This window comes from Suncus etruscus, chromosome 1 (genome assembly GCF_024139225.1).
Source record: "Suncus etruscus isolate mSunEtr1 chromosome 1, mSunEtr1.pri.cur, whole genome shotgun sequence".
In the NCBI taxonomy this organism is placed as follows: domain Eukaryota; kingdom Metazoa; phylum Chordata; class Mammalia; order Eulipotyphla; family Soricidae; genus Suncus; species Suncus etruscus.
The window spans coordinates 167596096-167608757 of NC_064848.1; the positions used below are offsets into that span (position 1 = coordinate 167596096).

Here is a 12662-nt window from a genome sequence, read left to right on the forward strand (position 1 = left end):
GACAATCTTCCCATAAAAATTGTAAAATACAAAATAAACCAGATTTACATTCATATTTACTTCCAGAAAAAAGGAATGTATTATGGAATGTCTTACGACTTTACATACTTACTTACCCTTTAACAAACTAAGAAAAGTTGGGGCTGATGGTGCCAGGATATTGGGGTAGACAGACAAATTAGCAGTGATTCAGAAGAGCCATTTTCATCATAGATCAATGTACCCTAAGGGGGAAAGAGAAGAACCAGGAAAAAGGGAGGGTGGCTCTGTCCAGCCACACAGTCCTAAGAAACTAAGGCAGACAGACAGAACAGCAGTAAGATTTTCTTGAGACTCAGAAGAGCCATTTTTATCCCAGGCCAGTGCATCCTAAGGAGAATGCATTTATTCTAGTCAATGAACCACACGACACTACACCACATAAAAACATCACCACACTGTAAAGGTCACAATGGCAAGCAATGCAGAACCCCATCACTTTTAGTGCATGAAGATGGTAGTTGTGTAGATCCAACTAGGATCAATCACCTATATAGCCTCTCTGATAAGAACTTTAGAGAGGAAATGTTGGGGATGTTCAAGGAACTCAAAGAAACTATGGAATAGGCAGCTAATAAGACTCAAGAGGATATGAGAGTAGAAATGAGAAAACTTCAAACAGAAATAACAGGTCTGTAAAACTTGGTAGATGAAATGAAAAACTCACGGCAAGGCCTCACCAGCAGAGTGACAGCTGCTGAGAACAGAATCAGTGAGCTCGAAGATGAACTGCAAATACCTTCAGACAATAGCAGAAGATGGAAGAGTCTTAAACAGATTAAAAAAATTCTCAAAACAAAAATAAAGGCTGGGGCAGTGAAATAGTACAGCAGATATTATGCTTGGCTTGTTGCAATCACCTGAGTTGATCAAAAACATGGAACCTAATATTGTCCTTTGAGTCCTGTCAGGAGTGATCCCTTAGTATAGAACCAGGAGTCAGCTCTGAGCATCATCAGGTATGGCTCCAAAACAAAAACTAAAAGAGGGTTCTTAGAATTTTGATTTCTGGGAAGTAATGTATCATAGATGTTAAAAGATTTAAAACACTGATAACTATTAACTAATACTCAGACACTCACTTAAATATAGTAAAAAGGGGACTGAAGTGGCAGCACAATGGTAGGGTGCTTGCTTTGTAATGATTGATCCACTACGGACGCAGGTTCGATCCCTGGCATCCCAGATGGTCCCCCAGCCAGGAGTGATTTCTGAGTGCAAAGCCAGGAATAACCCCTGAGTGCTGCCAGGTGTGGCCCAAAGAAACAAAGAAAAACAAAAAACACAAAAACAAATAAATACAGTAAAAAGGGGTTTAAAGGGAGGAGGGAGGAGGGGCATTGGTAGTAGGAATGTTGCACTGGTGAACAGGGGTGTTCTTTGTCTGACTGAAACCCAACTACAATCATGTTTGTAATCGCAGTGTTTAAATAAACATTATACAATAAAAATTATTCATTATACAATAGAAAATTTGTTTTCCTAAAACCAAGGTGTTTAACTTTAAATCATGATAATAAAACTGATATGAAATAATTATTTTTGCTTTTTTGGGGGGAGCCAAATTCAGCACTGCTAAGAGCTTTTAGCTCTGTACTCAGGGATTACTCCTGCCACAGCTCAGAAGACATTATGTGATAGAAAATCAAACCAAGGTTTGCCACATGCACAGCAAGTACCCTACCTGTGATACTATCAATCCAGCCCCTGATTGATAAACATAGGTAAGAGAAAAAATTTGCATCCAATTTTATGACTCCAGGGACCTGCATATTTCAAACATAATCACTGCATTTCACCAAAATTATCTCAGTCCATAAGCATATTGGGCCAGATAGTCTATTTCAATTTATTTATTTATTTATTTATTTATTTATTTATTTATTTATTTATTTATTTATTTATTTTTGGGGGCCACACCCAGTGACACTCAGGGCTTATTCCTGGCTATGTGCTCAGAAATCACTCCTGGTTTGGAGGACGAACCCAGGTCCATCCTGGATTAGCCGCGTACAAGGTAAAAGCCCTACTGCTGCACTATTGCTCCAACCTTGGGCCAGATATTCTAATACCATCCGGAAGCAAAAAAAAAAAAAAAAAAAAAAAAGAGATATAAAATATATATATATATCTCAATTTTCATTAATATTTAATTTATCTATAAAGGAAAATATCTGAACTACCTATTTAAAAAAAACATGAGAGCTGAGTTGCTGGGCTTTATTATGCCACAACAGGCTCCTTTTATCATTGTTTGTGTTTTTTGTTTTTGTTTTTCAAAATTTGGCAAAGGTTCAGGTGAACAATAAAAAGGTGCTGGATCTCCCTTTTCTCTACAACCTGTTCTACTTCAAGATCACCTTCTACTTAAAGTAGTTCTGTTTTAAAGTTTCTTTTAAAAGTTTCTAAAATAGTATCTTCATTTTAAGATAAGCATACTCTAATTCCCAACTGAACCTGGATTTTGGCCTGTAGTCGTTTTAATGACTAAGGTATCAAATTTAATTTGGTTAACTGTTAGTGTTAGGCCCGGACCAGTAGGAGAGAGAGGCATCAAAAGACAGCAGGAACCAGAGTCCAATAAACAATTTCTCTAGCAATTCAGCAGGACCATTTAGCAGGAGCAATCAGGCAGGGGTTGCAGCGGCAAAGTCTCCTATCTCCCCTAGAACTTCAACCAGGGGTTTTATACACCCCTGGGTCAACTGTTATCTTGTAACTGACATCTTCACCCTTAAAGGAACAGTAATATTCTTACAAGTGTCTTATAAGTGGCCATACGTGTCTGTTTCCTTATAGTCAAGGGGGAAAATAGCTTTAATCCAATCTTGACGATTTTCTTTTCATTCAGGTCACAGAAGATATATATCAGGTGCCCTATATGCAAATATCTATATGCACAGAAGCTAGAAAGATTTCTATTTTTTTGTTTCTGTAATTCCCAGACCCTAGCAAGCCCATTTTAATTCTTTTTTAATGAAGATTTTTAAATCAGTAACCAGCAGGATTTTAAATTTAACACAATATTTGAAACTCAAGAGCGTTACTTGTGGCCAACTAAAACCTTTGTATGCAATCTGATTGCTGTGCGGGCATCATTTTCCTGTGATCTTGGGGCCATTCTATGACTTTTATAAATATAAAAGTATCTCTTGATCAGCAATGATATACTTAATTTTCATCTCTTCTCATTAATAAGAAATTATAATAAATAAGAAATTTATACTAAAATCTCCAAATTTTTCTGTAGCTTTAATAATCAGCTCTAAGTCTTCAACTTAATTGCAACCCAATTAATCAATAAAAATATGTTTTGTTTATTCATCAGTCAAAACAGGACAAAAAACCCAACATATTTAGTTTCAATTAAACCTATTTTTTATGGGTTCTACAACTACTATCAGTTCTACCATACTTGCTGCTTTTGACTTTTCTTATTAGCAAAACCAGAAAATACAGACCCCAGAACATATAAAGCTAAAAGACCAACATGGAAAGAACTCTCTAGATTCAACACCAAAGTACATAACACATAACACAAATGAAGCATGACGCTTGAATAAGTACCTATGTTAGTGGGTACTTGTATGTGCATAAATTGTGTCTCTTCTAAAGGTATGGGGGAATAGTTTGGAGAAATCACTCTTTATAGCTAAAATGTCTCTAAAATTGCTTGTTTGCATGTTACTCTGATCTCCAACAACAATTCTGCATGCACTGTTTGTTAACTAGTTAAACCAGATTTGAACATGATGATTTCATACCAATTTGACTTCAATGTTTCAGAGTTCTTATAAGGTCATAGAGCACCTTATATGTCTGGTTTTTCTCACTGCATACTTTTTTTTTCTTTGTGAAATAATAGATATAAGTGACTGCAAAGACTTTAAGATGAATTGATTCACAGATCTAGATACAAATCCACAACTATTTCCCAATAGAATACAGAATTGCCCCCAAGATCACAGGGAAATGGGGCCCACACAGAGTATACCCCAAGAAAACTTTTTACACAGAAGAGGTCACACACACATGGTCAATCCACTTACCACCAGCTGCTTCTCCAACTGATTGAGAATGTTGTGAGAGGCAGCCAGCAGAGAGCTAAGAAGGAGGGAACAGTCTACAACAAAGAGCCCTGTTGGCTACGAAGTTGATTGAAAATATCCTAATGTGAGGTCAGTTCTCCGAAGCCTACTCTATTTCTGGCTCACTTATCTACTTGTTACCAGAAAGGTTCCATTTCATAGACACAGCTGGAAGGGTCAATTCAATAAAAGACATGGCTATGGGTCAAGAAAGCTTATTGGTGGTAATAGTAGGTAGGAAGATGGTTGAATTGTGTGCTCACAATTTGTGTCCTCACAATTTGTCTGCACAAGCAGAAGAGGTTTTTTTTTTTTTTGGTTTTTGGTTTTTGGGTCACACCCAGCGGTGCTCAGGGGTTACTCCTGGCTGTCTGCTCAGAAATAGCTCCTGGCAGGCACGGGGGACCATATGGGACACCGGGATTCGAACCAACCACCTTTGGTCCTGGATCGGCTGCTTGCAAGGCAAACGCCGCTGTGCTATCTCTCAGGGCCCAGAAGAAGAGTTTTAATAGGGAAAGAGCCCTATGGGTTCTATGTGACACACTTCATTTTATCTATAAACTTAAAATAAGAATGAGGCTCTAGGGGAAGGGTAAACTGAGTACAAATTGTCCTTATTTTTAAGATTTTGGGAAAGGATAGTTGTCCTTGTCTAATAATAATCTTTGACTCAGTTTTAAAAGGAAAATATTTAGTTACACATCTATAGTGTAATGGTAAACTCTAGAATGGAGCTGCTTGAATGGCTTCAGGAAGTTGGAGACAAAATATCTTTCCAAGCTGTCTTAGCTTGGTGCTCTCTGCAGGTGTCCTTGCTAAGACTTTCATTAGGGCAAAGAACTGTGATCTTGCGGGGTCTTCTTTAGGGGTTTTTTTCAGGGTCTTTGTTGCTACTGAAAGATCTCATGGGGGTGTGGATTCAATCTTTGAGTTTGGACTGGAGGCAAGATTATTCTTTTTTAGATCCTAGCTTGATTTATGAATTCCTAAAGTTCATTATCAAGGGGTTTACCTCCCAAGCTGCCTATTTCAGTTCCACAAGCTCCTTCCTTGTATAAACCTTGGGACAAGAGAGTTTTGGTCTCTTAAAAAATTCTTATTTTTTGTGAGCCAAGAATGTGTGAACATGCCGATTTTGAGGCTGCTCTCACTCAGGGACAGCTGGAGGGAACAGCTGCTGAATGTGGATGTGTCAAGACTTCATTTATTTATTTCCACTGAGGATTATCTGGTCTAGATGAAATCCAAGCTTCAGGAAGAAAACACAAAACTGGGAATTCACAAAAAACAAACAAACAAACAAACAAACAAAAAAAAACTAACAGAGTTATGAAATCTGTTTTACTAATGAACAGAAAGAATCACTTGATTACATCAGCCCAACCCCTCTGAGGTCAAAAACATTCCTAATTTGCTGTATCACAAAATTTGTGAGAACCTATTTCTCCCACATGTGCAGAGAAGCTAACACATTTCTGGAAACCATCCCTGGAGTAATACATCTTGGCAGCAGTGAAGAAGTTGGGGCGGGAAGCCATCTGCTGAAATTCTGGATCCTTCATCGCAGAGCCCTGGTCCACAAAATTAGCTTCTTTTACTATTTATAATAAATAAAATCAACTACTTCCCAGGCATCTGTTGAGCCTCTAAACTATTCTCTATATATTTTACAATAAAATATTTTATTGATGTACAGAAATAAGTTTAGTTATATATTTTTATCTGTATAAACGTTTATATATCTTAACCTTGTGCATTTTAGCTCATTTAATGGATACAACATTTCTTTAAGGTAAGCATGATTATTACCCTCATTTATTGTAAATTCATACGAGGGACTTTTTTTTTGTCCTCCAGTTCACAATACAGACCAGGCAAAGGGGCCTGGGTTGAGGTGTATATGGGATGACAAGGGACTTTTCATTAAAGCAAGTATGTAGTATAATCTAAAGCAGTTATTTCCAAAAGACATCTATTTTTTTCTTTTTTTTTTAACATCCCCCTTCACCAGAGTAACATTCTTCGCTCCCAATGCCCCCCTCCCCCTTCCCATCCCCTGCCTGTATTTGAGACAAGCATTCTACTACAGTTATTTGTTTTTAAGTTCAGTAACCTGTTTTTTATTTTTCTTAAAAATTAAGTGTTAAAAAAATACAATAGTAAAGGTGTGATAGTGGCAATCACCGTTGTTTGCATAGGCCCAGAAAAATATGGGGAAATGGGAAAAAAAAATCCTTGGCCTGATTACAAGAAGGCCTCAACCCTGAAGTTTATTGGCATAAGACTGACTCTGGGTTCCAGGCAAACCAGTTTGTCCAACCCGAGTCATTCTCCGTGTTACCGGTGAAACTTTTTCACACTTTAGCTGTTGTTGGTATCAGGTTCCTCTATTTAAAGATTCTGGATACTATGCATTTCTTTCATCGGAGTCAGGCTGATGTGGAGCATCCTCTAGTTTCAGCACACCATTAGATGTGGAGCGATCTGCCCTGCAAGCAGGCTGTTGCTGAGTCGTCTGAGTGTTGAGAGCACTCTTTGGAGTAAGTCAATGCCAGATCAGTGGTAAGAAAAGACATCTATTTTAAAGAGGCTAGCTAAGTACCTCCCTTATACATTCCTCTTATTTTACAAATCCTGGTAGATTTCGTTAGTGATCTACTGAGCATGATTTTACCTTTCCTTTTTTTTTTCTTTTGTCTCTCTGCCTACTCTCTAAATAGCCCCACTTTTATTATTTGAATGCACCAATAAAGAATAAGTCCTTGTGGGCCAGAACGATAGTACAATGAGGTGTGTGTGTGTGTAGGGTGTTTGCCTTGCAAATTGACTTGCCTGGGTTCAATCCACAGCATCTCATATGGTCCTTCTCCCCACACCTAGGAACCAGTATATTCCTGAGTATAGAGCCAGCAGTAACTCCTAAACAGAAACTGTCAGTTTGGCTCAAAACGAAAAAAGAAAAAATCTGGAAAATCTTACCCTTACCTCTTAATCTCAATCAAAACTTTCCCTGTTCTCTCTCTATGCAGGACCTCACCATAGAGGCCATGGTGTACTATATAACTTTTGGATCTTATAAGTAATAGACTTCCTCTTTTCAGAATTCCTGAAGGTTATTTTCATTTTAAATTAAAAATGTAGGGGGCCACACCCACCAGTGTTCAGAGCTTTATTCTGGCTCTGCACTCAGGAATTACTCCTGATGGTGCTTGAGGGACCATATGGGATACTAGGTATTGAACTATGGTTGGTTACAGGCAAAGTAAGCACCCTACCCAATGTACTATTGTTCTGGCCTCTGGAGGTTGTTTTTATTTGTCTTTTTATTCATTTATGTTTCTATTTTGGGGTCACACCTGGTGGTGCTCAGGTCTTACTCTTGGCACTGCACTCAGGAATTACTCCTGGAAGAGCTTGAGGGATCATATGGGATGTCAGGATCTAATCTGTAACTGCTAAACTATTCACTTTTACTCCCTGAAGGATATTTTTAAAGGGTGTCTTGAAACCTTAAGATACGTTTATGGGGGCCAGAGAGATAGCATGGAGGTAAGGCGTTTGCCTTGCATGCAGAAGGTTGGTGGTTCGAATCCTGGCATCCCATATGGTCCCCCAAGTCTGCCAGGAGCGATTTCTGACCGTAGAGCCAGGAGGTACTCCTGAGTGCTGCCGGGTGGACCCCCCCCAAAAAAGATACGTTTATATATTGCTTAAGTTTTCATATCAGTATACTAAGATCAACAGATATAGAATACCTAACTTAAATAGAATGACTAGTTACCTATTCAGGATATTAGAGCTAATTATTAGCAAAACTATCATCCAAACTCAGGATCCTGATTCCAGAGGCCACAATATATCACTTCTTCAGGTTTGAGTAGGAAAAACAGGAAGATTCAAGTTTCTTGACCTTACTTGGATTTTGGGTGGTCTTTAGGTCATATTCAGTGGTGCTCAGGAAATATTTCTGACTCAGTGCTCAGGAATGATTCCTGGTTATATTCAGGGGACTGAATATTTAAATAATCAAATGAGCATTAGAGTTCCTGTTTCTCCACATTCTCATAACACTTGTTTATTAAATTTTTTTAATTTTCTTTGTTGTTTTGGGGGCCACATCTGGTTTTGATCTGGGTTTACTCCTGATGCTACACTCAGGGATCACTCCTATTAGTGTTCTTGGGATTATATGTGGTACTGTGGATCAAACCTAGGTTGACTGCACATAAGACTAGAACTTTACATGCTGTACTATCTCTCTGGTCTCTATTTCTTGTCTTTAACATTTATTTTTAATATTCTAGTACTTCTGCCGTGATCCTAATGAATGCAAATCTTTAGTTAGAAGATGAATACACATACTTACCTGGCAGGGGCGATACCATGATCACGAAGGTGGTTTCCCCAGGGCGAGGCTCACCCATTACACTCCTGGTGTGCTGACCTCTGCGATTTCCCCAAATGTGGGAAACTTGACTGCGTAATTTGTGGTAGTGGGGGACTGCATTCGCGCTCTCCCCTGAAAAAAAAAAGAAGATGAATACATTTGGATCTAAGTTTATCAAGGTGGCTATAGTTGATAATAATGTAGGCTATACATTTGGTTTTATTTATTTATTTATTTATTTATTTATTTATTTATTTATTTATTTATTTATTTATTTATTGCCACACCTGGCAGTGCTTAGGAGTTATTTTGGGTTCTGAGTTCAGAAATTACTCCTGGCCAGAGAGATAGCATAGAGTTAGGGCGTTTGCCTTGCATGCAGAAGGATGGTGATTGGAACATCATCATCATCAGCAGCAGCAGCATCCCATATGATCCCCAGAGCCTGCCAGGAGCGATTTCTGAGCATAGAGCCAGGAATAACCCCTCAATGCTGCCGGGTGTGACCCAAAAACCAGAAGAAAGAAAGAAGAAAGAAAGAAAGAAAGAAAGAAAAAGAGAAATTACTGGGGATGGAGCACAGATCTGCAAGGCAAACATCATACCTGCTGTGCTATTGCTCCAGTTCCATGTTGGCTATAATTTTAACTTATTAGGACATTAGATCTTTAGTGTTCTATTACTATTCCTATCTCTCCTCCCACCAAGGTGATGGACATGTGAGTTAAATTGACTCTGGTAAACATTTTATAATGTATTATGAACATCAAACTATCACATTGTATACCTTTAAAAGACACAATCTTTGTCAATGATTCCCTAATCAAGCAGGAAGGACACACAGGCAGTTAAGATCAATGGGAACAACCCAGTTCTGATATGCTACAGTGCTATGATTACAGTAGCACTGGGGAATCAGAAGGTAAGACTCAGGTGATCTCACTCCTGGGTTCCTAGGGGCTGATAACATTCAGAGCTGCCCAGAACTCTCTGCATCCAAGTGAAAGCCAAAGCAGAATTTCAGGACATCTTCCTGGTCTCCAAAATCCTAAAGATCCCTACCCCCATGTGCACACTGATGCCAGGGTAGGACCTTGGATCACCTCCTCTTTTGGTACTTCCTTGCTTCTTTCCCAAGCTTCAGATGTTTCACATATGAGAAATCAGCACTTTCCTTCTCATATTACGCTCCCATGCTCCGTAATTTTCCTTTTATCTTTCCCTTTGTATAAACATTCTCTTTTATAACATTCCCTTCTATCCTAACTTGAAGCCTCAGGATGGAAGAAACGTAGGCCAAGTCCCCTCCCCCGGGGCTTAGGATGACCTATTAGCTTGCCAGGAACAGAACTTGATTTGGTTCATCCTTTCACCGTAATCATGACCCTGTCCCTGCGGAGGTTTCCTTGGAAGTCTTCACTCTCTCTGTTATCTTTATAAAGCAGGCAGAGCTGTCAGAACAGCAGAAATCCTGAGACAAACCAGAACTTCAAATTCTCAGGCTGAATGCTTGTCTTCCCTTCTACTATGAAAGTCACCACTGTCCTTCTGTGCCTGCTGCTCATAACTGCCATCCTCAGCACGCAGCTCCTCGCTCAGCCAGGTAAATTTCTTTTATTTCTAGAAATATGGCCATATTCAGTGCTATCGATGCTTCAAGTATCTGTAGGAACTTTCTGCTGGACTTACATTTCTAAGATGGGAAAATTGGGCAAGAAGGGCACAATGTCACTATCAGTGGAAGGGCCAGGACGAGAAGCCTGGGTCAGTTCGGCCAACTACAGCTTCAATCATGACATGATTATTGAGAGAGCTCTCAGGAGACACGGTCAGGCAAAATAGCAAAATGATTCAGCTATGACATTTTTTTACTTTTTCTTCACACTTATTGATCAAAACTAGCTCAGATTATAGCAAAGATTGTAAGGCTACTGGAAGTCCCCTAGAGCAGAGAATAGGAACTATTTGGTGAATATTACTTTGATTGTCACAGAACTACTCTTAAAGACAACACTAAGACCTGTAACATTAACCAATACTCCTTTTTCATATGCTTGCCTGCAAGGATGGGTCTTCTCTATTGAGAGTTGGATCCTGAATCAGAGAGAGACCTAGGATCTCAGTCCAGATAGATTCTCCTTCTGCCTCTTGGGTTGCCTTATCTTTTCCTCAGTTTCCTTCTTCCTCACAATGTCAGGCTTTAAAATTTCTACATGCAGTAAGTGGCTTATCCTTACTATTCATTTCTTCCTGGCATTCAGGGTCCATCCCGGCTGTCTGCTGCTTTAACATGACCAATAAGAAGATTCCAGTCCAGCGGCTACTGAGTTACAGAAGAATCACCAGCAGTAGATGCCCTCGAAAAGCTGTGGTGTAAGTGGACAAAGATCTCCCAAGCCAAAAACTTATCTCTAAAGGACAGATGTCAAGAATTGTGTCATTTCTCAGAGCATAAATTAAGAGCCTGGTCTCTCTAATTTAACTCAGGGATTCTCACAACAGAAAACTTTTCATTTGCCTCTCCTTGCCCTGAAGCTTGCTAGGGTCATACTAGTTTTTTGTGTGGAAAGCAAAGATGCTTTTCCTGGGCCAGCTTAATAGCACCAAACCCCTTAGTTTCCCTCTTCTATTCTGCCCTCCCTCCCATCATCACCCCTTTACTGTGTGACAAAATCTTAGAAGGTTTAGGGTTAAAGAGCCCTCATTTTAAAGGACACCTTTCTGATTGCTTGCTTCTTTCTCACAGCTTCAAGACCAAGCTGGACAAGAACATCTGTGCTGATCCTGAACAGAAGTGGGTACAAGATGCCATCAAGTACTTGGACCAGAAACCTCAGACCCCTAAGCAAATTTAAGAAGAATTTTATTCCCTTTTCCTGGTATCTCTGGATGCATCCTTAGATAATCTCGGCATCACTACCAAAGGATCAATTTATTTTATAATTTATGAAAGATTTCATTTAAGTTATGTGCAGTTTAAATTAATCTGCCAGAAATATCTATTGTTTTTGATGTGTAAAGTTTTGTTCATTATCTCATGCATTCAGTCATTATGGCTTATGTACCCTTTGCTGCCCATTTGTGTTCCCCGGACAACAACCATCTTAATCTCCTCTCTCTGCTTTTGTTCTATGGCAGCCATTATATTATTACTCTCCATGTTTTTCTGGGCTTGATATTTTTCTTTGAAGATTTCATGGCAAGTAATAGCACACAGTGTTATTAAGTGGGTAATATGATAACTAGAACTGCTAAAGCATTTATAGCGTAGTATGTAATGTTTTCAAATATGGTGAATGTGTTAAGTGTATGCAATATTAAATGTTAGATACTAAAAAAAAAAAAAAGAACAAGGAGGCATATATGTGTTGCCAGCTCATGCATAGGGTGCCTGTATTCACATGTTGCCTGCATTTCTGCTCTTAAGGTGTGACTTTATACTTTCATGCTAGTATTTGTACTGGGGCTCTCTCAGATGCATTGCACTCTCTCTCACCCTCTCTCTCTCTCTTATAATCTTTTTCCCCTTCCTCAAAACCTCCAAATAAAACCCATTTTTATTTAAAAAGAACAAGGAGCTCTAAATAAGTTAAATATAAATATATAGTGGCTAGATTCTCTCAACTCCTTTTTCTCACCTCCCCACCCCTCTTGTGAGCCTAAATTCAATCCCTTACAAAGTGAGCCATGCTCCTCAATTCCTTACATTTCTGGGATCCTGTGAGGGTTTGGCCAGAAGTACTGATAAGAAAATAAAAATTTGTGTATTTTATGAATATGTAGCTCTTGTGATTCATTTTATTAAATGAAAGTCATTAGAAATATTTGTGTTGCAATCACATTGTGATTTTTGGGTAGGTAGGCTGGATCTACATGGAGCGGAGAAAACCCTGGGAGGTGAGATGAGAGTTATGACCCTGGGGATGGGAATGTATTCCTGAGAAATGGCCTTTGATTCAGTTGGTTAATGATGAGATTCAAAGTGAAACTCATAGGACCATGTTGTTTTGATTGTGAATTCAAGAAATTTCTTGATATCCCAATAAATTGAGTCAGGCTTTCTTTCATCTGGAGCCTCACCAACATTCCTTTCCTTACTAATATTAATATTTGTCCAAGATCTCTAATAGCCTCATACTTTTCTC

The 12662-nt window shown here is 38.8% G+C and overlaps 1 protein-coding gene and 1 non-coding gene across 2 annotated transcripts; both read left to right on the top strand.

Annotated features, from left to right (window-relative positions):
- Nucleotides 1-8488: 8488 nt before the first annotated feature.
- On the top strand, nucleotides 8489-8652 carry LOC126028028 (U1 spliceosomal RNA). The gene has a single exon (XR_007502365.1). It is a non-coding gene; the product is annotated as a U1 spliceosomal RNA (small nuclear RNA).
- A 1392-nt stretch (nucleotides 8653-10044) lies between these two features.
- LOC126032026 (eotaxin-like) lies at nucleotides 10045-11372 on the top strand. Its single transcript, XM_049789763.1, has 3 exons — nucleotides 10045-10120; nucleotides 10779-10890; nucleotides 11264-11372. The coding sequence occupies exons 1-3, from the start codon at nucleotides 10045-10047 to the stop codon at nucleotides 11370-11372; spliced, it is 297 nt and encodes a 98-aa protein (XP_049645720.1).
- Nucleotides 11373-12662: the final 1290 nt, after the last annotated feature.